General features: G+C 48.6%; 1 protein-coding gene across 3 annotated transcripts in view; it reads left to right on the top strand.

Moving 5' to 3' along the window:
• The window catches only part of LOC139574083 (slit homolog 3 protein-like), a 195694-nt gene that overhangs the window by 129023 nt on the left and 39619 nt on the right, over positions 1 to 27052 (top strand). For all 3 annotated transcript variants that reach the window (XM_071398247.1, XM_071398249.1, XM_071398250.1), the window contains 11 exons: positions 6668 to 6739; positions 9263 to 9426; positions 10247 to 10391; positions 14028 to 14099; positions 14645 to 14716; positions 16901 to 16972; positions 18995 to 19138; positions 20794 to 20957; positions 23706 to 23856; positions 25589 to 25663; positions 26564 to 26707. In XM_071398247.1, coding sequence (XP_071254348.1) covers positions 6668 to 6739; positions 9263 to 9426; positions 10247 to 10391; positions 14028 to 14099; positions 14645 to 14716; positions 16901 to 16972; positions 18995 to 19138; positions 20794 to 20957; positions 23706 to 23856; positions 25589 to 25663; positions 26564 to 26707 — 1275 coding nt within the window. The remainder of the gene's footprint in view (positions 1 to 6667; positions 6740 to 9262; positions 9427 to 10246; positions 10392 to 14027; positions 14100 to 14644; positions 14717 to 16900; positions 16973 to 18994; positions 19139 to 20793; positions 20958 to 23705; positions 23857 to 25588; positions 25664 to 26563; positions 26708 to 27052) is intronic.

The following is a 27052-nucleotide window of genomic DNA, read 5'->3' as shown; positions in this document are numbered from 1 at the left end:
TCTCTGGGTGGTGTGACTGCGCCAAAGCAGCGCAGTGGCGGTAGGGAGCAGAAGGAGAGAGGAGGAGAGAGAGGAACGACCCCACCGTGTCCCAGCAGAGCCAACCCAATGCACAATTAATCACTCGCTCCTGTACGCCAGGACAAAAAGGGATGGGAACAGCTTAGATTCAATCTGTCCTCATTTAAACTGTAATGGCCTCATCAATGGCTCGGCACTCATGTCTCTCTCTCTGTCTGTCTGTCTGTCCGTCCTACATGTGCCTCCTGCTGCAGTATGTGACTGGCTAATACTGAGTGCCCTCCATCTACAGAACCAAAAGCTGAATCCTCCTCTCTTTTTCTCATCCCCCTCTCTTGTCTTCCCTCCTCTCTCCTCCTCCGCCCTCCACCCTCCTCTCTCTTCCTCCCTCCGCCCTACTCTCCGTTGCAGATGACATTTTCCAGATCCATAAAGCATGTCTCTATTGGATAAGATAATGTCCCAATGCCCAAGCGCCTCACTGTTTTCTTTTGTCTCTCATAAGCCCTCACTTAGACACAAACCACGTGGACAGCGTTTTGAGCTGCAGCTCACGTTATTGCTATGTTTATCATCTGCGAGTTCAACGACATCTGATTGCGCCTTTGTGCTTTCCCTGAACCCTCCACGCTAAGCAAAACAAAGGCAAACATTTCCATCCCTTTCGGGTCGGATTCCGCCACGCCGCAACAAGTGGTGGATGAGTTACGATGGCCGTAATGAAATGAGGCCTCATCTGGAGGCACTCTGCTCATTTGTTTTGACATCAAGGCCCCAAAGCTCCAGGCTTGTTCTGTAAACTCCACCGCTGCCTCGACACTTCTCAACCCGCTGCCTCCAACGCTGCTGCCGCCGTGCCATTGGCTGTTGTGTTAGTGGAGGTGAATTGTTCCAGAGTTCCATGGCAACATGGTGGAAATGTCACTTCTCACAGGGAGGGAAGGCATCTGAGACAATTATGGGACTCCGGAAGAGGAGACACACACACACACACACACACACACACACACACACACACACACACACACACACACACACACACACACACACACACACACACACACACACACACACACACACACACACACACACACACACACACACACACACACACAGACGGAACATGCAGATTGCCTGGTTCAAACACTCAAGGATTCTTTAAAGCAGACCCTCTACTCACACTCACACGCACACAAACACACACTCTCACGGTGTCTTTAGGGAGGCTTAGTGAGATGATGAAGATGAAGAGAGAGAGGGAATTCACTCTGGTCGTTCCTGGGAAGGAACCAGACTCTTAAATCAACCCCCACCCCCCACACACACACACTCATTGTGAGGGAGAAATGGCCAGGAGCAGAACCCGTGGGAAACTTCACCTCTCGCCCCCTCAGATATTACAATGTGCCACTCTAATGTGCCCGCCGAGAGAACAGTCAAAGAGGTTGGGGCAAAATCTCCTCACCTACCTCCTGAAATACACTCTCTGTCACATTCCCACACCCACAGCCACACATGCGCTCACACACGCACATGCACACACACACACACCATGGCAGAGCAGTGTGCTGCTGATGATGACACCGTCATGTCGCATTGCGTGTCTCTCCGGCCCCTGATTTCAAGCCTCTGTGAGCTTCTGTAACTGAGTCAGCTCCACTGAGCCGTATGCACTCCTCCTGTCCATCCCAGCCCTACCCTCCCTCCCACTGCTCCGCTCCAGCCCTGTCTTACCCACCAGCCACTGCAGCCCCAGCCCCTCTCTCTGCGTCCTTTAAAAAAAAAGTGAAGTATCCAGGGGCCCTCTCCAAAAAGCCTTAATGAGGGTCTGGAGAGAGGCAGAGAGCACTCGAGACCCCAAAGTAGGCCTTTTTGCGACTGTGGGAAAGCTTTCTTAGCATTGCAGAGAGCGAAGAAAGAAATTGTACTGGGCAAAAATATCTGAGAACCCGTACCTCGGACAGAGCCTGTCTCTGTTTTAAGGAGAAGTAATGGGATCGGTTAATAGCAGAATAATCCTATTGACCAGGACATCGATAGAGCTCTGAAGAAAATCATAAAGTAACGTTGTTCCACTACACAACAAGTTATAATTCAGGATACTCTATTGATCCCATTAAAGCCTAGAGGCTTTATAATAGAGACACATAGACGCCATTGTCTTCCTGGAGCATTGTATTTACTCAGCTAGCATTCCCTGCTTTCATTAAGAATCATTAGTTCAGTAGTGGTTCAATCAGGAAATAAATAACTCACGCTAATTCACGCTGTGCAGAATCAAGGCGGGGGGAAATAAGGAAACGTTAAAAGCAGAAATAAAAGAGATACGGAGTGGGAGAGAGGGAGAGGGAGAGGGAGAGGGAGAGTGTGTCAGTAGAACATGGCTGTTATTGGAGGGGAGAAGGATAGAGAGGTATCAGGAACAGCGGCGGTCCCCAACGGTTGCAGCCGGAAAGAGTGAGAGAAGGACGGAGTGGGGAGGAAAAAGAGAGAGAGAGGAGGGGGGGGGGGGAGGACGACGGGGATAGAGGGGGAGAGAGGAAGAGGAAGCAGAGGGGCGAGAGAGAGCGGGCTGAGGGGAGAGAGTGTGAGAGAGAGGGAGAGAAGGAGAGAGATTGAAAGAGAGAGAGAGCAGGGAGAAAGAGGGATTAACGGCCGGGGCAGTGATCAGACTCCGCAGGCCCTGTGGACAACATGCGATAGCATCAACCTCATGAGCTGCTGGTAAAGACCCAGCTCCATCACTGCCTCCCTGGCTGGGGACAGAGAGAGAGGCCCTATACAGCACTACATTACACTGCACAACAGATTACATGTCCCCCCCTGTGACAGACAGACATGCCTGAGAGGCTAATGTCAGCTCCAACAGATTTAGGAATTCATCATATTTTGCCATTAGGTCATTTTCTAATGTTCCAATATTAGATTTGCAGGTTAGTGGATTTTAACTAGGCAGACAAAGACCTTGAAAGAGCTGTTATGCGTAATTGAGATACTGCCTCTCGTGTAGTCGACATACTGGAGAAGTTCTGTCATGTCTGTGTGATTACTGTAATCGGGACAAATTGCACAGGGCCCCCAGTAAATCGGATCAATTGCGAATCGTATGGCTAAATGCCCTCTAGGACCGGACTGTGTTAAAAACGACCATGTTGAAATATGGATGTAGCTGAAAAAGGTTGGCCACTAACTCTTGAGTGGTTTCTGGTTCCTCGTTATCACGACAGCCAGCTCCTTGGAAAATCTCTCTCTGGGCCGGGGAGGGAGGGGAACGGGAGAGATAAGTGAGTGTTCTTCCTGGGCAGAGGCCATTTCCCCCTGTTGATGGTTCAATATTACAGGGTTTAACCAGGGCGTTGCTCCCTTAGTCCCAGCCAGACCCATCCCCGACCCATGCTCTTTCCTCTCTCTGTCTTTCCTCCTCTCTCATTCCCTTTTTCTCTCTCCTACTCTCTCTCTCTCTCTCTCTCCGCTCATTCCCTCCCTCTCTCTCCTTCCTTCCCTCCTTCCCTCCACTGTGGCAAAAACCCAGCAGTAGTTCTAAGCCAGATGAGCCTCAGAGCCACAGTGGCCTTGACAAGTGGGATGGAGTTACTCTCCTCACTAGAAGTGCCAATTTGGTCAGCAATGACAAGGGTGATTCCGCCCCGTATATATAATTTAATTGTGGAATAACAATCATTTTCCATGCCATTTTGTTGCCTTTTCCCCCCTCGTTCTTAATAAAGTGTTCCCCCTGCTGATTGCTTCCAAAATAAATATGAAAACATCATTTAAAATTCCACAAGTATTTTATTTTAGGGGATTTTTTTCCCTTCACTTTTTTTCATGCAACCCTAGTTTTTTTGCGAGCTTTGCTGTTGCCTTGATGGGAGTTTTCCACTGGTCGAATCAGAAATCTGAACACAGATATGTTGAACCACGCTGTGTTGTAGTCATATCCGTCTTCCTCCTCTCTCCTTTACGGGTTTGAATCAGCCTGTTACAGTGAGAGTTAATACATGGCAGGTATCAACATGGCGTCACAGCAGTGGCCGCTGCCTGGTGCTCCCACCGCTTTCCTTAAAACATGCATGAACTGTAAAAACCAGCAGGTCAGTCTCTTGTCCACTCCCCTCTGAGGATCTGCTGCGATCGGCATTCTCTCTAGTCCCGCTTAAACCCCTTATTACCAGTAATAGTACACTAAGACGCTGTAAAACAAGCCTCCTGCTCCGCCCTTTACCGTCGTCTCGTCGGCAGGATTCAGCACTTTCTGTTTCGAGCTACCGAGCCGATCCGGACCCATTAAAGTCCCACATTTAGAAATCGCAGGTGCACATTTACACTTCCCAGGGAGGTGGTGCAGAGGGGATGGGTGGAGGTGGAGGGGGTTATCTAGTGACGGAGGGGTGGGATGGCTAGATTACAAGATTAAGTCTGCTAAGTAGTACTATTCACAGTTACTGTTGCTGGATGGAGAGAAAGGGAATTACTGCCGCCTCCCTCTTTCCCTCCGTCCGTCCGCATGCTGCTGCTGCTGATAATATCATCGTTGTGCTAAAGCTTATTACACGCTGTTGTGGACACGCCAGCACCAGCAGCATCCTATGGCCCACAGCACAAGCAGACAGGCAGGCAAGGGATGAGGTATGGATGAACAGTATGCTGTGAACAACAGGCATCATCCAGTACTCTGACAAGCATCTTTGTGTTGTTCAAACAAACCTGTTGCACCTGGGTGTATTCAATAGGAACCAAATGGGCAGGGACCTACCTGAATTTGTCCAGTAGAAACACTTGTTTGCTAATGAATACACCCCTTCTGGGTGAGTGAGAAGGGTACCACTGCTTCTGCTACTTAGCTACAGTGCATTTGGAAAGTATTCAGACCCCTTCACTATTTCCACATTTTGTTACGTTTACAGCTTTATTCTAAAATTGATTACGTTTTAGAATACAATTTTCAAAGCAAAAACTGTTTTTTAGATTTTTTTGCAAATTTATCAAATAAAAAAATACTGAAATATTACATTTACATAACTATTCAAACCCTTTACTCAATCCTTTTTTGAAGCACGTTAGACAGCGATTGCAGCCTCGAGTCTTCTTGGGTATGACGCTACAAGCTTGGCACACCTGTATTTGGGAGTTTCTCCCATTCTTCTCTGCAGATCCTCTCAAGCTTTGACAGGTTGGATGCGGAGGACATTCAGAGACTTCTCCCGAAGCCACTCCTGCGTTGTCTTGGCTGTGTGCTTAGGGTTATTGTCCTGTTGAAAGGTGAACCTTCACCCCACTCTGAGGTCCTGAACGCTCTGGAGCAGGTTTTCATCAAGGATCTCTCTGTACTTAGCTCCGTTCATCTTTCCCTCGATCCTGACTAGTCTCCCAGTCCCTGCCACTGAAGAACATCCCCACAGCATGATGCTGCTACCACCATGCTTCACCGTAGGGATGGTGCCAGGTTACCTTCACATATGACGCTTGGCAGAGCAGAGAATCTTGTCTTTAGGTGCTTTTTGGCAAACTCCAAGCGGGCTGTCATGTGCATTTTACTGAGGAGTGGCTTCTGTCTTGCCACTCTACCTTAAAGGCCTGATTGGTGGAGTGCTGCAGAGATGGTTGTCCTTCTGGAAGGTTCTCCCATCTCCATAGAGAAACTCTGGAGCTCTGTCAGAGTGACCAGATTCTTGGTCACCTCCCTGACCAAGGCCCTTCTCCCCCGATTACTCAGTTTGGCTGGGCGGCCAGCTCTAGGAAGAGTCTTGGTGGTTCCAAACGGACCTTCAATGCTGCAGAACTTTTTTGGTACCTTTCCCCAGATCTGTGCCTCGACAAAATCCTGTCTCGGAGCTCTACAGACAATTCCTTTGACCTCATGGCTAGGTTTTTGCTCTGGCATGCACTGTCAACTGCGGGACCTTATATAGACAGGTGTGTACTTTTCCAAATCATGTCCAATCCATTTAATTTACCACAGGTGGACTCCAATCAAGTTGTAGAAACATCTCAAGGGTGATCAATGGACACAGGTTGCACCTGAGCTCAATTTCAACTCTCATGGCAAAGGGTGTGAATACTTTTATTTGTAATAAATTTGAACAATTTTCGGGAAAAAAACTGTTTTCACTTTGTCATTATGGGGTGTTGTGTGCAGATTGATGAGGAAAACAATTCATTTAATCCATTTTATAATAAGGCCGTAACGTCAACAAACTGCGGAAAAGGGAATGGGTCTGAATACTTTCCGAATGCTCTGTATATCACCTCTGGATACACTGTCACGCCCTGACCATAGAGAGCCCTTGTTTCTATATGGTGTAGTAGGTCAGGGCGTGACTAGGGGGTATTCTAGTTTATAATTTCTATGTTGTGTTCTAGTTTATATTTTCTATGTTGGTGTTTTGTATGATTCCCAATTAGAGGCAGCTGGTAATCGTTGTCTCTACTTGGGGATCATATTTAAGTAGCTATAGTCTGTTTAGACTGTAGGCGGCTCGTTGTCCATTACTTGTGTTTTCTTTTTGTTCATTTCTTTAGATCAGTGTGTTACTTTCTTACTCCTATGACTTTTTCTCTACTTGTGAAACCCAATGACTGTCTTGTGTGGTTTGTGGCTATTGTTTCTAAATGTACTGTCGGTCTCTCTCGCCTTCTCTTGCAGCACCCTCAACAACAACAACATCACCCTCATCCCTCTGTCCAGCTTCAACCACATGCCCAAGCTGCGGACTCTGTGAGTATATGACGAGGATACCATTGGGTGTGTCCCAAATGCTACCTCATTCCCTATACAGTGCACAACTTTCGACCAGGGCCCTATGGCCATCGTCGAACGTAGTGCACTGTGTAGGGAATAGGGTGCCATTTGGGATGCAGCCATTGTGAAATACCAGCAAGAGGCTGAGTGGAAACAGGATCCATCTCAGAAGATTATTATTCCACAATGAGTGGTTATCTCTCCGTTGTTTCATGCTTATAATCGTTCGAGCCCCGTTACCTCAACAAGGCACGGCTTCTTTAAGTTCACGAGTTCTGACTCCCTATAAAAACCCTGGGTCAAAGACATTGTTGTGTTCAAACCCTGGATCAACCCTGGGGCAACTCTGATGAGTGATTGGGCGGGTGGGGGGAGGGGCGTCTCCGGTCGCCAGGGCGATGGCATGCCAGCTCACTGGGGTTGTTTACCTAGAAACCCCTGGGGGGTCTGAGGGTGCAGACTTTGTATCTGTCTCTGTCCCCTGAGATCTGTGTTGTGCATGACTTTGTCACTGTACCCATTTCACTCACATTATCTCCCCAACCACAATCAATACAAATAATTGCATAGTGCTCTACCTTGCCGGGATGTTTCTCTTCTGCGGCTGACCTTGGTTATTAAGCAGTGGGCTCTGGGATACTTTGGTTATTATTACCATGCGGTGTGAGTGTTCCACTGCTGCACGATCCAAGGGGAGCATAAATAGTAAGGGGGTGTCCGCAGCAGACAGACAGACATACAGACAGCCTGTGACGCTCGGGACCCATCTCAGACCCGCAATGTTTGTGACCCTGTGACCCTGCGGTGTCCTCCCCTCCAGACCCCAGCCTCCAGACTCCAGACTCCCCAGTAATCATCTCTTTTCCTGCCTGCTGCCTGGGCTCCTCGGGGGCCTGAGGTCTGGAGCTTAGAGCTGTCCGCTCTGCTACAAGCCCCATGGCTCAGCAGTCTCCCCATCCCTATCCCCTCGCCTCCTCCTCGCCTCCTCAGAATTGAATTTGCTGACGCTGGGATGGCCGGCCTTCTGCTCCCTGGCCAGTATTGAATTATCTGAGCCGAGGCTCCCCCTGCTTCCCCCTACCCCACCCGCCCCTACGTCCCTGGCTCCCAGTTCCTTTGTACTGCATTTTCTGGCTCTAATATCCCTGAGATCTCTGTATTGAATTTGCTGCTTGTAAAAACAACTTATTAAATCAAATGTTTAGAGATGTCTGTAATCCATTTAGGAGGGATGGGGGGGGGGGGGGTGGAAAGGTGGGTGGCTCCAGGTTTCTGATGAAATAGCTTAGCTAACCTCCCCTCTGCCCTCTCTCTCTCTCGCTCTGTTTCTCTCTCTCTCTTTCTGTTTCTCTCCCCCACTCTCTTTTTACCAGCTTTGTCCAGCAGCCATTCAATTAGATCAAATGATATCACCCCATGGTGAGTTACCGTTCAATAACGGGACAAATAGAGAGTGAGGGCTCCTACTGCGAAAGGGGTAGTTACTCTAGTCATTTTCACAGTGTGTGTCTGTGTGGATCACTGGGTGAGCTGAGGTGCCCTTTTGTGCAGGTTCTGAAGATGAACACCTAGCTCACCTCACTCCCACACTCACACACACACACACCGACACACAGCCGACCGACCGAGCGGTGGTGTATGAGCCCTATGCTCCGTCTCAGTGTGTAGCTCATCTCTCCATCCCTCCATCTCTCTAATCCCACTCGTGTGTAATTAATCCGGAACAACGGGTGGCTATAAACTGGGATATATAATGGGAAGAGCTCCATTAAAACTACAGCCCCACGCTGTTATCCTCAATGAGCAATTCCTGTCCCCTAACCGGATCGCACCCGTATTTCATTTGCCAGACTTTTTGAAAAGGATAAAGTCACTTTTTGATTTGCTGACATGACTCTTCCTCCTACCGCCAAGCCCCCCCCCCCCCGATCCCTCTGTTTCCTCTCCTTTCAGTGATTTAGCCCCTGTGTGTCCTGTTCTCTTCTGGAGAGCTGCCATATTGTTGAGGGAGACCTTGACGAAATGAAGGTGTTGGCTGAGAGAAAGGGCCCATTCTTGCGTCTGCAGATGGATTCACATTAGTCGCTTTTATGCGCCGGCTCTTGGATATGACAACCACAGCATCTCTGTCAAGGACGGAGGAGTCACAGAGTCATAAACACAGCAGGGCTGCCATGAGTAAATGAGAACTCCAAATGTTTTTGATCTGCTGGGCAGCCTCAGACCTAAGAAAAATGTCAATTTCATTGTCACGCTAAACACATTTGGGAGCATATATTGCGGTGAGTGGATTCTTCTACTCAGCCTTAGATGTGGTCATTTTTCTAACACGTTATGTTATGCCACTGGCCCTCTACTGTGTCTCTCTCTCCTCCCACCCTCTGCAGCCAACAACCTGCACTGACCACTGCTGTTCCCTCTCTCTCCGCTCCACCCTCTGCAGCCAACAACCTGCACTGACCACTGCTGTTCCCTCTCTCTCCGCTCCTCCCTTTGCAGGCGTCTGCACTCTAACAATCTGCACTGCGACTGCCACCTGTCCTGGCTGTCCGACTGGCTGCGGCAGAGGCATGGCCTGGCCCCCTTCACCCAGTGCATGGCCCCCGCCAGCATGAGGGGCCTCAACATCCCTGATGTCCAGAAGAAAGACTTCACCTGCACAGGTATGCACTAAACTAAATCACCATGACAACACACTGTACTAAAAACAGCACAAGAACTACTCGTGTTATCTCCAAAGGAACAGGGTCTTTTATAGTGCGGAGTGAAAAGCCAATGAATCAGTGGAATCGGTTGGTGGTCCTGTTTTAATTGACTCCAGGATGTAATTGGTAAAAGGGTTCACGGTTGGGCCTAATGAACAGCTCCCACCCCCTCCCTGCAGCCATTAATCAGCTGATGAATCTCCAGCAGGCAGCCGCAGCAGAAATACAGTCCTCCGCCTTAGAGGCAGCCCCGTAATTAACCTGCAAATAAAGACAATAACACAGCAGAGATGGAGAGAGAGAGAGAGAGAGAGAGAGAGAGAGAGAAGGAGAGAGAGAGAGAGAGAGAGAGAAGGAGGGAGAGAGAGAGACAAAGAGAGAGGGAAGATAGGGAGGGAGAGAAAGATGGATAGAGGCATACCCTGTGCTGGTGATTATCCCTGCTTTATTACAGCCAGCAATACACAGCTATTTTATGTCATTGACTTGTATCTCCTGCCCTTTATTTTTGATTTATGTTCCTTATTCTAGAGCTTTACTAAGCTGATTCAAAATGACACATGGGGTTTTAACTAAGCTTTTTATTCAATTTTGTATTAAAGTGTGCGTAATCTGCTCTCCCTCACTCTATCCTCTCCCTCCATATCTCTCTCTCTCTCTCTCTTTCTCTTTCTTTCCATCTCTCTCTCTCTTTCTCTCTCCCCCAACCCCCCTCTATATCACTCTCTCTCTCTCTTGCCCACCCCCCTCTCTCTTTCTCTCTCTCTCTTTCTCTCAGGCCCGGCTCAGGCAGAGCCTCGTACCTGTATTCCCCAGGCATCAGTATGTCCGATCTCCTGCACCTGTAACAACAACATTGTGGATTGTCGTCACAAGGGTCTGACTGAGATCCCTGCCAACCTGCCCGAGGGCATCGTAGAGATGTGAGTGTAATAGCTTTTTAACAAGTCACTACCACTTTTACTAATGTGTATCCCTCTCTGCCTCCCTTCATTGAAGGAAGCCTACACTCAGAACATTGTGTGGTTAACATTGTACAAAACGTCCTGTGTGTTTATTTCTTACCTCTGCTCCAGTAATGGAACAAACTCAATTAGCAACATCAGTTAACAGGCTCATTACTGCTGCTTGTTCAGGTGCATGGTGGCTCTGTTCTGTACTGAGACTGAGGCACATTCATCCTCTTCTACCCTCTGGGCTGACTGGCTGGATTGCTGGCTGACTGGCTGGATTGCTGGCTGACTGGCTGGATGGTGGTTAGTCCACTAAAGCATGGGTTCTCAAACCTTTTGGGGCCGGGGAACCCTTTTGTGTTAGCAAATTCATCAGGGACCCCCTCATAATCAGAACACAACTTGAGTGGAATAGCAATAGCCTACAAGGAGTTTTACTATGACGTCTGCAGTACATGGCTGGACGAACCAAGTCTCGGGCCCAGGGGAGGAACATAAAAAAATCCTGCCTCTTTGCATCGGAGAGGAAAATGTGCACTTTTCAAGCTCATTTTCCCATGAGGCAGAAATATATTTTGTTGTGACCAGCTTTAAAGCTAATATCCTGTAATTCTACAAATTTTGCCATGCGGGAAGAGAAAATCTTGGCCGTTTTAAAGCTTAAATTACAGTGCATTTGTGTAAAACGATATATATAAAAAATGGGGGGGGGAATAGTATTGAGTTGAAGAAATTATAATTGGTGGAGTACTGTGGATACCGATATCCCTGTGAGCTGCCCAGGCCCATGTTGCCCAGGGTTAAGAACATGCATTGTAGAAGAATAATATCACATTGAATTGTATTACACACTTTTAACTTATTCCATGGATCCCATGGCCAATAGTCATGTAATCTGTCGTTGGTAATATTCATTTAAAAAAAAAGAAAGAGATCTGGTCGCGAACCCCTGCAGTACCTCCGCGGGGGGAGAACCCCTGCAGTACCTCCGCGGGGGGAGAACCCCTGCAGTACCTCCGCGGGGGGAGAACCCCTGCAGTACCTCCGCGGGGGGAGAACCCCTGCAGTACCTCCGCGGACCCACTTTGAGAACCGCTGCACTAAAGCCAACAGAGCAGCCCCACACAATTATCCCCCGAACAATGAGGGGCCAAATCAGACCTAATTAGAACTGTTCAAGGACGCTGGGCTTCATCTCCAGCACAGCGGAGGCCCCTGCACTCAGTCAGACACATAGGTGTACCCCTTCACCTCTGTATCTTCTCTCTGCCTGTCTCAGCTCAGGGATATGTGTCTGGAGCAGTGGGCAGCCCTGCAAAGCGGCTCAGACATTTCTCTGCACCCCACGTGGCCTGGTTAGGGGCTTCACTTACTGAGATAAAGTACAGCTTTTCTATGAACCGACCGCCCTTATTTGGGTCTGTGTGTGTGTGCGCGTGTGTGTCTGCGCTCGCGTGTGTCCACTGCGTCTTGCCATGCCACAGGCTGATTGGATTTCCGCTGTAGAGCGCGTCCATATATTCTCAGTCAGGTTATTTGATATACATATCGATTGCTCCGACTTTTGTTTGCAATGAAGAACAGGAACATTTTTCTGATATGTACAGCTTCTACGCCGCTGTTGTTATGCCAATAGTGTGTAACCTTTGCATAACAAATGGATACGTTAATGTAGGATACATTACTCCAGCGCTTACCTGAGCCAGAAACAATATTCTACTAATGAAATGATGTATTGTCAGGGCTTTACTGGGGTCATTTCTCTGAAAATTGTTTTCACGTTCCTCTGCCAGGTTAGAATTACTGTTACATCCACCGCACAGGAACAACAGCCAAAACAACCTCCACTCAATCTGTAGTTTAGGAATCAGAGGAAAAAGATCCCTCAGAGCAGAGCTCTACAATGTATGTCTTTCTAGAAAATGTTCTTGTTCCTGTTGAAATATAGATATATACAATTACTCTGGGTTAGGGTTGCAAAGCTACCGGTAATATAGCAAAGTTACCAGAATCTTCGGTAATGTTGGTAATTAACAGGTAATCTATGGAAATCTATGGTAACTTTGGTCATTTCTACTTGAATGACTTGTAAAAAATGTATGCAGTATGCAGTATAGTATAATACTATATATGAATACATTTTTACAAGTTATTCAAGTAGAAATTACCAAAGTTACCATAGATTGCCACTATTAGTATACATTTTTTATATCTGTTTCCATATTGTCCATGAGTTTCTAGTGGATAGACTATATGGTTCAAGAGAAAATAGCCTAAATAATGAAAAAAGCATCTAATTAACAATTGTATTATTTTCAATTAACTCTGCAACCCTTCCAACTATGGTCTTTTTTCACAACTGCCACCATTTTACCCCGAAAACATTTACAACAAAGACATGTTGGATATAGTCAAATAAATAAACAAATAAATAAAATAAAATAAAGTTTTTAAATGTAAGGATATTTCATGCTCAAACCCTCATATTAAACATCAATGGCATTCACGAAGTTGATGGTTTCTATTTAGGATAATGCTTTTCAGCTTTGTCATTCTATTTTGCATTTTAAAATCATCATTCGATATATTTTACATGTGATAAGGCCACACAGAGGGCCAGAGATAATTACAGACACCTCCCACAGGGCACAACAGACGTCAATTCAACGTCTATTTCACAATGGTGCAACGTAATTTCATTGAAATGACATGGAAACAACGTTGATTCAACCAGTGTGTGCCCAGTGGGATAATCTGAAGTACCCAAAAAGGCACCTAGATGTCATCTGATAAAATTCCATATAGTCCTTGAAAGTTACCAAAATTCTGGTAGTTTACTGGTAAACTTGGAACGTTTCCAGTAATATACCCTCCCTTTGCAATCCTACTCTGGGAGATAGGGGTTTTGGGCTTGGACACTGCTCAGTGTGCTTATCCTCCTCCAGAGTCCTTTCCTCGCTAGGACCCACTTGGACACACACACACACACACACACACACACACACACACACACACACACACACACACACACACACACACACACACACACACACACACTTACAAGTCTCCCGAGTTCCTTCCTCACTAGGACCCAGGCCAGCAAGACAGGATGGATGGTGATGTAGTAAGGCAGGGGGAGAGGTTGGAATGGGACTGGGAGATGGAGTGGAGGGTGTGGAGGGGGAGAGGAGGGCCTGGATGCTGCAGTACGTCCCATCACTCAGTGAGACGGATGACCCTGGCCCAGTAGCTCTGTGACTCTGGATCCCTGTCTGTCCATTGTACTGCCACCCAGCCCCTCCCCAGAGCCACACACCACCACAGCAGCACACCTCCATCCTCCATCTCTCGGACAACACAGCCCACTGGGCCAGGAGGAAGAGGAGGAGGAAGAGGAAGAGGCCATGGACATTAACACACATACACACACCACACACACAGACAGACACATACAGACCCACACAAACACACACACACTTTCTGCCATAAAATTCCGTCTGTATATGTAACTGTGAGCCCAGGATAGTTGAGAATGTATATTTACCCCTAAAGTAACCTGCTGCTATTCTCTCTCTCTGCCCCCCCCCCACGCCCCCCTCCCTTCAGTCGTCTGGAGCAGAACCTGATCAAGAACATTCCTGCTGGAGCCTTCTCTCCATACAAGAAACTCAAGAGGATGTGAGTCTGTCAAACCAGGGAGCGTTTTGGGATAACGCTCTCCACCTCCTTTATTTTAGAAAGGACAAAGGCTTGAAACTGTATCTAACATGCAGACAGAGCGAGACATAGACCCACATACATACACATGAACGGTGTCCAGCATTCTCTGCACGTTAAGCTCCAACTACACACACTGCTGTTCAATAATGCATACGGGACAGCGGTGGCAGGAAGACTGACATGCCCTTGCCACTCTCTCTCTCTCACGCACACACACACACACACACACACACACACACACACACACACACACACACACACACACACACACACACACACACACACACACACACACACACACACACACACACACACACACACACACACACACACACACACACACACACACACACAAGCTCCTCCTGTTGCCCTTTTTAATGTATTCAGCCATGCATTTTGTTAGACATTTCTGGGACAATTGTCCTTTTCCATCACAATGTCTTTGCTCATGCATCCAATCCAATCTCTGCCTTTCTGTCTCTCTCTCGCCAATGTTCTTCCAGCGACCTGAGCAAGAATCAAATCTCTGATATCGCCGCCGATGCCTTCACTGGCTTACGCTCCCTGACTTCACTGTAAGTGAAACCCACCTGCATCTTAATACAAACACACACACACACACACGCGCGCGACAACAGTGGAGAAATAATGAAAGACTTCTTCGGTCTTGCCGGCGTCCGGTAATTGCAAACAAGATAATTAAAGTCCGGTGGCGTGCGGCATGGCGCTTCTCCTTGACAGCTGACTCTAAGATGGCAGGACAGCCAGGTGGAGCAGGGGAAAGCAAATTAGGGCTGAGCATCTAACACAGTACAACACAGCGGCTTGGCATCTGCGACGGCGGGGACACAACGGACGCTTCCATTTAAATCACTGTGTCGATGTGACAGAGACACCAGCCGACGGCAGACACTCGGGCCCATGCATATTAATCCAGCCAATCAGCAGACACGACAGGGAATTCATCTTCCTCTGTCTGTGGGCGCGTCCCAAATGGCACCCTATTCCCTGCGTGGTGCCCTACAAAAACAGTGCACCGCATAGGGAGTAGGGTGTCATTTGGGACACGGCCTCTTCGTCTGGAGGCACGGCCTGGTGCCAATCACAGCGCCAGGCTGAAAGAGACTGAAGATTCATTTGCTCAGGGTGTCATTAAATTATGTGCATGTCATGTACTGTCAGGCTGGGAATGGGAATGAAGGGGGAAACCTGATAGTACAGTACACATGTATTATACAAACACACACACAGTAAGTAAATCTACACTGAACAAAAATAAAAACGCAACATGCAACAATTTCAAAGATTTTACTGAGTTACAGTTCATATAAGGAAATCAGTCAATTGAAATAAATGCATTAGTCCCAAATCCATGGATTTCACATGACTGAGGGTTCAGATATACATCTGTTGGTCACAGATACCTTTTTTTTAAAAAGGTAGCGGCGTGGATCAGAAAACCAGTCAGTATCTGGGGTGACCACCATTTTCCGTCATGCAGTTTGACACATCTGCTTCACATTGAGTTGATCAGGCTGTTGATTGTGGCCTTGGAATGTTGTCCCACTCCTCTTCAATGGCTGTGCGAAGTTGCTGGATATTGGCGGGAACTGGCACATGCTGTCGTACACATCGATCCAGAGCATCCCAAATATGCTCAATGGGTGACATGCAGGCCATGGAAAAACTGGGACACTTTCAGCTTCCAGGAACTGTGTACAGATCCTTGTAACATGGGGCCGTGCATTATCATGCTGAAACATGAGGTGATGGCGGCGGATGAATGGCACTACAATCTATGTGCATTCAAATTGCCATTGATAAAATGCTATTGTTTTCGTTGTCCATAGCTTATGCCTGCCCATACCATAACCTCTCCGTCACCATGGTGCACTCTGTTCACAACGTTGACATCAGCAAACCGCTTGCCCACACGACGCCATACATGTTGTCTGCCATCTGCCCGGTACAGTTTAAACCGGGATTCATCCATGAAGAGCACACTTCTCCAGCGTGCCGGTGGCCATCAAAGGTGAGCATTTGCAGACTGAAGTCGGTTACGATGCCGAACTGCAGTCAGGTCAAGACCCTGGTGAGGACGACAAGCATGCAGATGAGCTTTCCTGAGACGGTTTCTGACAGTTTGTGAAGAAATTATTTGGTTGTACAAACCCACAATTTCATCAGCCGCCCGGGTTACTGGTCTCAGACGATCCCGCAGGTGAAGAAGCCAGATGTGAGGATCCTGGTCTGCGGTTGTGAGGTCAGTTGGACGTACTGCCAAATTCTCTAAAACGAAATTGGAGGCAGCTTATGGTAGAAAAATGAACATTCAATTCTCTGGCAACAGCTCTGGTGGACATTCCTGCAGTCAGCATGCTGATTGCACGATCCCTCAAAACTTGGGACATCTGTGGCATTGTGTTGTGTGACAAAACTGCCCATTTTAGAGTGGCCTTTTATTATCCCGAGCACAAGGTGCACCTGTGTGATGATCATGCTGTTGAATCAGCTTCTTGATATGCCACACCTGTCAGGTGGATGGATTATCTTGGCAACGGAGAGATGCTCACTAACAGCAATGTACAGACATTTGTTCACAAAATTTGAGAAAAATAAGCTTTTTGTGTGTATGGAACATTTCTGGGATCTTTTATTTCGGCTCACGAAACATGTGACCACCACTTTATAAATGACACTCATATTTTTGTTCAGTATAAATGTATGTGTCTCTAGTATGAATGTATGTGTCTCTACAGGGTCCTGTACGGGAACAAGATAGCTGAGATTCCTAAGGGCCTGTTTGATGGGCTTGTCTCTCTTCAGCTACTGTAAGTACACATGTGTACTGTCCTATACTATGCTATACTGTACTATACTGTACTGAAGCTCTATGAATTGGTTGTAACGACCACAACTCTGTGTTTGTGTACCTTATTTTCCACCCTGTCGGCTTGTTCCTATATTTTCAGCTCATGTTCCTTCTAAGCCTTTTTTGTTGTTGCACATCCTATGCATGTACGTGCATGCGTTCCTAGTGTGTTTGTGCCTGTGTGGCACAAGCTAGTTCACTCTGGCAGAGGGTTACGATACAGATCGCCGTGGAAGAGCAATAGCAATAGTTCATAAAGCCAAGTCGAGCACAAGGAAGCCGAGAGTGTCGAACCTCGAAACCCTTTTAGAGTCTGAAACGGACCATTTGGGCCGGAGAGGGAGCGCCTCATGCAACATCATTAGCATTTAAATTGGACCTGATTACAAAGCAGATCTCTCACACCTAGTTATATTGATGTAGACATGGAAACATAGCTCAAACATAATGACTGTGTTTAATGGTCTAATTTAAGGAAATCTGCTGCTCTTTAATGCTGCTGACTGCTGGTGCTTGTTGAAACACACACGCAGACACACACACACACACACACTGTAATGATTTAGAAGATGGCGGGGGAATGAATTATGGAGATATGCAGGATGCTTGGGGTCTCGCCTCTCTCTTACTGGTATGTCAGCGAATCAGTAAAGTCTCTCGAATCAGTAGAGTCTCTCCAGTAAAGTGCACATCAGCGTATTACCCACACACAGACACACACACACACACACACACACACACTAGCAGTACGGCACACTGACTGGTATGGCTCAGCGATTCACCCTGTCTTTCTTGTCATCGACGCTAATGATGTAAATGATCTACTACGTTGGGATAGGCCTGTTCTTTAACAAGTTAGTTTGAATTTTGAATAGAAACATGGGAAAAATCCATGGAAAATCTGCACTGTTTTTCTTTCATTCTTTCATCACTGCTCTTTTCCAGTTGGGTTTAAAATCCCTCCCAAATGTAATTAGTTCTCCCTGTGAGCAGCAGCCTAACGATGCGTGTGTTTGCTCTGCGACAAACCCTCATTAGAATGCCTCTCAATAATTGAACAAATGCTGCTCAACGTTAGTCAAATGTCAGGCAGGCTGAGAGGGAGAAAAAAAAGGAGAAAGAGAGAAAGAGAGATATAGAGGGAGGGAGAGAGAGGAATGGAGGGGGGGAGGAGATGTGCAGAGGTTACTAGGCGAGCTAGTTATGGTAGAAATGCCACAGTAGAGCTGACACAACCAAGGCTGCCACCTAGCAACTTGGCTACATTAGCTAATGGACAGCATGGAGGGAAGGACAGCGGCATAGCTCTGCACATAGAAATATAAATACTAGAAAGGACATCCCCATTCAAGTCAATGCAATTCTAATTATATGGCTATGTCCAACCCTGCCCTAGACTTCCTGGTCTCCTTATGGTCTCTCTACCAGGCTACTATCTGTTCTAAAATAAGAGTCACTAACCAGTCACTGCTTCTTTCTTATGCTCTGACGGTTAAAGTTAAACCAATGAAATAATGGTGGCTATGGCTTTAGGAATGAATGTGTCTCTGACAGTGTATCTGTGTCCTAGGGAAAAGGGAGTTGTTGTGGTTACTGGGATAATGTGGTACTGACCAGAGAGGAGTGAGCAGCACACTTCTGTCCCAGATCAGTGCTGTGTCCCTCAGGCTGCATCCCAAATGGCACCATATTCCCTTCATAGTGCACTACTTTTGACCAGAGCCCTATGAGCTCTCCCCATGGGCCCTGGTCAAAGGTAGTGCATAGGGTGCCATTTGGGATGCACCCTCCGTCTGACCTCTGAGACACAAGCCACCCAAGCCTTAATAATCCACTGCCTGGATCCCCTACGACAGGTGTAACATTAGGTCCTGACACCGCATGTGGATCTGTGACCTGTTTTGTTTTCGTCCCAAATGCCTCCCTACTAAGTGCAATGTAAAGGGAATTGGGTGCCGTCATGTTTGTCTCTTTCCTTCAGGCTACTGAACGCCAACAAGATCAACTGTCTGAGGGTGAACACCTTCCAGGACCTGCAGAGCCTCAACCTGCTGTCTCTGTACGACAACAAGCTGCAGACCATCAGCAAGGGCCTGTTCGCCCCGCTCCGCTCCATCAAGACTCTGTGAGTAGCCCCGCTCTATCAGGACACTGAGAAGTCACACACACACGCCCCGCTCTATCAGGACACTGAGAATTCACACACACACGCCCCGCTCTATCTGGACACTGTGAGTAGCCAAACACACATGCCCGCTCTATCAGGACACTGAGAAGTCACACACACACGCCCCGCTCTATCAGGACACTGAGAAGTCACACACACAAACCCCGCTCTATCAGGACACTGAGAAGTCACACACACACGCCCCGCTCTATCAGGACACTGAGAAGTCACACACACACGCCCCGCTCTATCAGGACACTGAGAAGTTCACACACACACGCCCCGCTCTATCAGGACACTGGAGCCCCACACCCCGCCTTCGGCACGGACACACACACACCCCGCTCTATCAGGACACTGAGAATTCACACACACACGCCCCGCTCTATCAGGACACTGAGAAGTCACACACACAAACCCCGCTCTATCAGGACACTGAGAATTCACACACACACACCCCGCTCTATCAGGACACTGAGAATTCACACACACACGCCCCGCTCTATCAGGACACTGAGAAGTCACACACACAAACCCCGCTCTATCAGGACACTGAGAATTCACACACACACCCCGCTCTATCAGGACACTGAGAATTCACACACACACGCCCCGCTCTATCAGGACACTGAGAAGTCACACACACAAACCCCGCTCTATCAGGACACTGAGAAGTCACACACACAAACCCCGCTCTATCAGGACACTGAGAAGTCACACACACACGCCCCGCTCTATCAGGACACTGAGAAGTCACACACACACGCCCCGCTCTATCAGGACACTGAGAAGTCACACACACACACCCCGCTCTATCAGGACACTGAGTATAGTCACCCCCCCGCTCTATCAGGACACTGAGAATTCACACACACCCCGGTCTATCAGGACACTGAGTAGTCACCCCCCCCCCTCTATCAGGACACTGTGAGTAGCCACACACACAAACCCCACTCTATCAGGACACTGTGAGTATCAACACTGACAGGATTCAACCCAGCGCAAATTAACGACCTGCACGCAGCCATAGATGTTGAATCCCAGCCTTAGCATGGTAGTCTGCGCACACACACACATACATACACACACACACACACAGGGTTTCTCTTCAGCTTATATTTCAGAGAAAACCAAGATATATGACGTTGGATAATATCAGAGAGATGTCTATTTTGGAAGGTAGTTTTTCTGTTCATTTGACAATTATTTCAGGCCGCTGGAAGCCACAGTGTTACTTATCTGGAGTATATTACTTTGTCGTGTTATAGCGCGTGACACATATTTTTCTCATGCAATAAAAGACACGTGCAAATATTTGTCATCCATACAAAGACATTTTCTCATGTATATAAAGGAGCCATTAATGACATGTTATGATGGTAACTGTACGTGATATATTTCTCACACACTTGTGAGCCATTTCAGTCATCCCACTCTGTCTCTCAATCTCACTTTTTCTCTCGTTCCCTCCCACCCTCCCTATTTATCTCGCTCTCTCTCCTTCCCTCTTTCTCTCGTACCCCCCTCGCTCCGTCTCTACCGTTCGCTCCCTCCCTCCCTCCCTCCGTCCACCCCGCCATTTCTCTCTCTCTCTCTGATCATCTCACCTCCAGCCACCTGGCTCAGAACCCTTTCATGTGTGACTGCCATCTCAAGTGGCTGGCTGACTACCTGTTTGACAACCCCATTGAGACCAGCGGAGCCCGCTGTAGCCACCCCCGTCGCCTGGCCAACAAACGCATCAGCCAGGTCAAGGGAAAGAAGTTCCGTTGCACAGGTAGGCTTCTGCGCACACACGTAGACCCACAAGCAACAAGCATTACCATTCCTTGCGAGTACAGTGCATATCCGTGAACTCCTTTCAATTAACAGAGCAACCGGCCACCTTCTACCGGCCCGGCAACAGTTTGACAGACAGCCACTCCACTCCATCCAACACTGTAGCTAGTACGAAAAGTGGCGTGTCTCTCCAACAGTCGTGCTACGCCCGTCTGTCTCCACCCGCTCCTGCTCTGCTCTCCTGAGGCATCTGATCTAATGCATTGTGACGTGCCGATGGCTCCGCCCACAATCCCTCATAATCACGTGTGGCTTGATTTACACGGCGAAGGCTGTGCCGCTGCAACTAGAGTCAGACATGGAGCCCAGACTAGAGACACATTCCTACACTGCCCTCTCTCTCTCTCTCTCGCCCTCTCTCTCTCTCCCTCCATCTCTCTTTCTCTCTCTGTCACTCTCTCTCTCCCTCTTTCTCACTCTCTCTCTCTCTCGCCCTCTCTCTCTCTCTCCTTCCACCTCTCTTTCTATCTCTGTCACCCTCGCTCTTTGTCTCTCTTTTCTCTCTCTTTCTCACCGTCTATTTGTGTCCTGTGAACCATGTCATTGTGGAGAGAGAGAGAGAGGGGAGAGAGAGAGAGAGAGCTGTGCGGCACCCTCTGGCCTGGAGCAGTTATACTTGGAACCTGCCGGGTTTAGAGTGGTTCATAGCCGAAAAGAGGAAGGCCTGAGGCTGGAGTGTCTGTATCGGTGTGTATTGCAAGCTCACCCATCACACCCATTCTTGCTTCTTAGGTGGGGTGTCGGGACAGGATGGGGCCCCATGGGGCCCCACAGATACATGCCCCTCCGGGGAGAGGAGGAGAGGAGCGGACAGGGGGGGGTTAAGGCAGCTCCACTCCTCTGGCACTGTGCATCCACACACACACACTGTGCAGCCACTGTTGCTTTCCTTTGATATTAACCCTGGGTTCTCCTAATTACAGGCTGGGCAAATTCAATATAGCAACACAATAACAAGCACAGCGGGAACACCGATAAACTGTGGTCGCACTGTGTGTGTGTCTCTCTCAGACAGAAGCCTGGTGTGGGTACAACGTGTGTGTGTGTGTGTGTGTGTGTGTGTGTGTGTGTGTGTGTGTGTGTGTGTGTGTGTGTGTGTGTGTGTGTGTGTGTGTGTGTGTGTGTGTGTGTGTGTGTGTGTGTGTGTGTGTGTGTGTGTGTGTGTGTGTGTGTGTGTGTGTGTGTGTGTGTGGAAATTACCAGAGGGCTTGTACTGTTTTCTCTCACCCTCTATCCCTTCCAATTGATAACCACACACGTCTGTCTATACTGTATGTGTCCCTGTGTTTGGGCCTTTCCCTATGCTGTGGGGTTACAGGCGGTGTAGTATACAGTGTGGCCCCTGGGGGCCCTGTGTGCATGGGTGTGGGGACTGGGGAGGAACAGTGTTGGGAGGAAAGTCCGTCAGTCAGTCACCTCGATCAGCTTCCTGTCCCAGCTGCTCCTGGCTGTTCCTGTTCCTGTTGCCCTCAGCTCACCCTCACTCTGCCTCACTACCTACCTACCTACCTGTTCCTCGCGCCTACTTCTGTCTACCTGGTGCAGCTGTCTCTTGTGCTTGATCTAACCATGTGCCCCCGCCTACACTCGCCTCACATGGTTCCGTCAAGCACCAGGGACCGCTGGACACGCCCGCCCGCCCACCCGCCCGCCCGGTGGTGGTGCTGAGAAAAGGAAAAGAGAAAAGAAAAGATGAGCCACCCCTCCATTCTGCTCCCCCCCTCCTCCTTCACAGAGGGAGACTACAAAGTGATACACTACAATCCTCCCTTCTTCCTCCGTGTTGTTGAAAAGTCGTGTTCCTCCCTCCTCCTCCTTCTTCTCCTCCTCTTCCTTCTCTTCCTCCTCCTCCTCATCCCCCTCCTCTCTTCCTTCTGCTTTCTGTCACCCTGCTGTCCTGCTCCTGCATGGCAGTGGCCTGCATCCCAAATGGCACCCTATTCCCTATGTGGTGCACTAGTGTGCCATTTGGGACAGAGTCCGTGAAAGCCGGTGTGTGAGCCAGGCCCAGTGGTTTTCCCAGGAGAGCGAGGAGAGAGGCCCCGGCCTCACTTCTCGCCCGGTGGGCCCTGGTTGGGTCTGCCTGTCTGGGTCTTGGAGCTCCCACAGTCAGAGGCTCTCTTGGATCACTAGTGGAGATAGAGATGGGATGAGCAACATAAACAGCGGTGCCAAGGGAAGGCTTGTGTGATGGGAACCAGACTTAGCTACAACCGTTCAACAACCCACGTACCGGGAAAAACAACCCTTTATTACTCTGTCAAAACATCTCCAAGCTACCGACCTCCTGGAACTGACCTCTCTCTCAACTGTGCTTTTACATTTTACAAATGAGGCGTAGGTGTTTGTGGGCGTTCTATCTAAGAGGTTAATGTGTGTGCTCTTCCTTTGGTCCTGTATGTATGTTCTGTATAGTGTATGTTTAAGAGGCATTGCGTTCCAGTAATAGGCCGATGCGTAAGTCAATGCCTGGTCCCATATCTGTTCGTGCTGTCTTGCCGACTCCTATGGTCACTGTCACCTGGCGTGACATAGGAGTCGGCAAGACGGCACAAACAGATCTAGGACCAGGCTACCTAAATTAGAATTTTAGGTTTTCCATCAATGTCATAGTTCCCTGATGGTCTGTAAATCGTCCCTCCTGTCCCCTTTCCTGTCCCCCCCCCTGTCCCCGTCCCTCGTCCAGGTACAGAGGACTACCGTAGCAGATTGAGTGGAGAGTGTTTCCAGGACCTGGTGTGTCCAGAGAAGTGTCGCTGTGAGGGCACCGTGGTGGACTGCTCCAACCTCAAACTGACCAAACTGCCTCCACACCTCCCCGAGCACACCACAGACCTGTAAGAGCACACACACACACACACACAGCCAACCACACACACACACACACACGACATTCACATCACATCTATTACTATTCTTCTCTCTCCGGTTCCATGGTCATTCTTTCTGTCTAGACATAGTTGTGTTAATGTAGAAATCCTTCACATACCTTAGCTACCCTTCTCTCCCCTCTCTCTATCCCCCAGCCATTTCTCTATCCCCCTCTCTCTATCCCACAGCCCTATCTCTATCCCCCAGCCCTCTCTCTATCCCCCAGCCCTCTCTCTATCCCCCAGCCCTCCCTCTATCCCCCAGCCCTCTCTCTATCCCCCAGCCATTTCTCTATCCCCCTCTCTCTATCCCACAGCCCTATCTCTATCCCCCAGCCCTCTCTCTATCCCCCAGCCATTTCTCTATCCCCCTCTCTCTATCCCCCAGCCCTCTCTCTATCCCCCAGCCCTCTCTCTATACCCCTCTCTCTATCCCCCAGCCCCATCAGTGCTAGCTGCTCGCCCTCACAATAGCCCCATCTCCCAGTGAGTGATGGCTAACTATTAGCATCAGCCTCTCCCAGGCTATTAGGCCCAGCTCCACTCTGGCCAAGTCCCAGGGCAGAGCATGTCAGGGAAACGAAATGTTGCCCTTCTTCACTGGCTAGAGGACACACACCACATCAGGACTTTTTCTCTCCTCTCTCTCTCTCTCTCTCTCTCTCTCTCTCTCTCTCTCTCTCTCTCTCTCTCTCTCTCTCTCTCTCTCTCTCTCTCTCTCTCTCTCTCTCTCTCTCTCTCTCTCTCTCTCTCTCTCTCTCGCTCTCTCTCTCTTGCTCCCAGTCACTCTCTCTTGCTCTCTCACTCTCTCAATCTTTTTTTTCTTCTCTCCTCCGGCCCCTGTCACCCATTCCCATTACTTTCACATCGCTCACCATCACGGCTCCCCTGGTGTAGACCGTATGTCATGGATCTGATCTGGGGTCTGCTGCTGCCGTCTCCCCCTCCACACCGCCACTTATTTAGAGTGAGCTTCCCCTTCCCAGGGAAACGTATGCACGCGTTCTTCTACGTCTGGTTGACCTTTCCCCGAGGTGTGTCCTGTCAGCAAAGGCCGAAGCCGAGAAGGCCGTCGCCCGTCGCCATACACGCACTCCTCATTCCCAACCACGCTCCCTTGCTCTCAGAAGATAAAATATCTCTCTCTTTCTCTCTCTCTCTCTCTCTCTGTCTTCCTCTCCTCACCGTTTCTCCTCTCGACCTCCATCACACTGTCTCCCTCCGTCCCTCTCTCCTCTCTTGAAGAGCGGTGTGTCATTAGAAGCGCTCCCTTCCAGGCCAAAGCGACGGAGCTCAGAGAGATTACAGATAGATGGATCCATGCCATGCACCAGCAGCCAGCTGGATCACACACACACACACACCCATACAGTATACACACACACACACACACACACACACAAATAGACACAGCACCAAGCACACCAAACCTTTATCTCATTCTCATACAAATGACCACGCTAAACAAGACAGACTCGTCCATCACACAAACTCGTCCGCTTGGCCGTGAGCAATTTGAATATTGATGACTCCATTGAAAAAACGCTCTCTTTCCGTCCTTTGTCTAAGTATAGAATTAAGTGAGCATGTTAGATTCATTTTTTTTGTGTGTGTCTGGCTTTCGCGACTGCTCTCTGACTCACTCAGTCGCTGTGGGGCCCGTTAACCTTCGTTTTTACATTCTCTTTCTCCACAACAGGCGCCTGAACGACAACGAAATCTCCATCCTGGAGGCCGCGGGGACATTTAAGAAGCTCCCCAACCTGAAGAAGATGTATGGCTGTCTTCCTTTCTCCATTGCCTTGTAAAACATGCGTACATACAGGCCGAATTGTCGTGGTGTGTTGCAGTCAGGGCTTATCTCGTCTGGGAAGTTTGTCGACAGCAGCTTCATACGCAATGAGCAGCGTCAATCTAGGGGGGGGGGGGGGGGGGGGTAGAGGAAAGGAGATGAAAGGAGAGGAGTTTACATGAAAGGAGAGGAGATACTGGGGAGGAGAGGAGAGACGGGGGAGCAGAGTGAGAGGCTGGGGAATATTCCATCTAAATAGGAGCGAGGGCAACGTGATTTACAGGCAGGCAATATATACAGTCCACTCCAGGAAGACGGAAAAAGCCATGGCTGTTATGGCTGTACACACCATAAGGAGGAACAGTGATTTATTAAGCATGACATTGCATAGCATCGTCAGAGGAGTTATAAATTGGGCAACGTCTAAACTTCCCCCCCTCCTCCTCCTCCTCCTCCTCACCAAAGTACAGATAAGAATAAAAGATGTGCCCCGTGGAAAACCGCTACAGACATGTTTTGCAACCCGTCACACTTAGGAATGCTATCGATATCGCCTGTTGTTTTTAACCCATCATACTTAGGAATGTTTGAGCTAAGACTGACACAGCGGGTAAAACTGGTCGAACTGATGTCATTTTAACCAGTTTCGCCCACTGGGGAAAGACTAGGAGGCAGAAGGAGAGACTGGCGTTAACCCAATTAGGCCTGGTGGTTGATTTTCCCCATTACAGTAGTGGGAGGCTAATGAGAAGTGTTTGTGTGGGTGGTTATAGTGATGTCTAGGTAACAAGATCTTTAATTAGACAGTATGATATTTACCATGGTCCTCTCTCTCTCTCTCTCTTTCTCTCTCTCTCTCTCTCTCTAACCCCTCTCTCGCAGTAACCTTAGCAACAACAAGCTGAGGGATATCCGTGAGGGGGCCTTTGACGGAGCCGGGGGGGTCTTGGAGGTTCTGCTGACTGGCAACAAGCTGCAGGCACTGCAGGGACGCATGTTTAGAGGTCTCACTGGACTCAAGACCCTGTGAGTGGAGCCGAGCGGCCATCTTAAGGATATAGAGGTTTAGAGCCGATGCCTTTCTTCAGGGTTCCCACTAGATGGCCAAGCTGCAAAGTCAAAATTGGCTATATCGTAAAAGGTCAAATGTATTAAAGTGTATTAAATGTATTAAAATGACATTTTAGTTCTTAATTGAAGGTTAGGGTTAGGCATGAGTCCAGCGGTGTGGTTAAGGTTAGGGTTATGTTTAAAATCAGATTAGAAGTAGACTAATTGTAGAGCAAGACTGTGCTTCCGACTTTGCAACTTGGCCAGATAGTGACGGCCCTTCTTCAGTGGTCAGATATGTTTGCTGTAGTGACAGGAATT

This window comes from Salvelinus alpinus, chromosome 4 (assembly GCF_045679555.1).
Source record: "Salvelinus alpinus chromosome 4, SLU_Salpinus.1, whole genome shotgun sequence".
NCBI lineage: Eukaryota > Metazoa > Chordata > Actinopteri > Salmoniformes > Salmonidae > Salvelinus > Salvelinus alpinus.
This window is presented reverse-complemented; position numbering and strand designations above follow the sequence as displayed.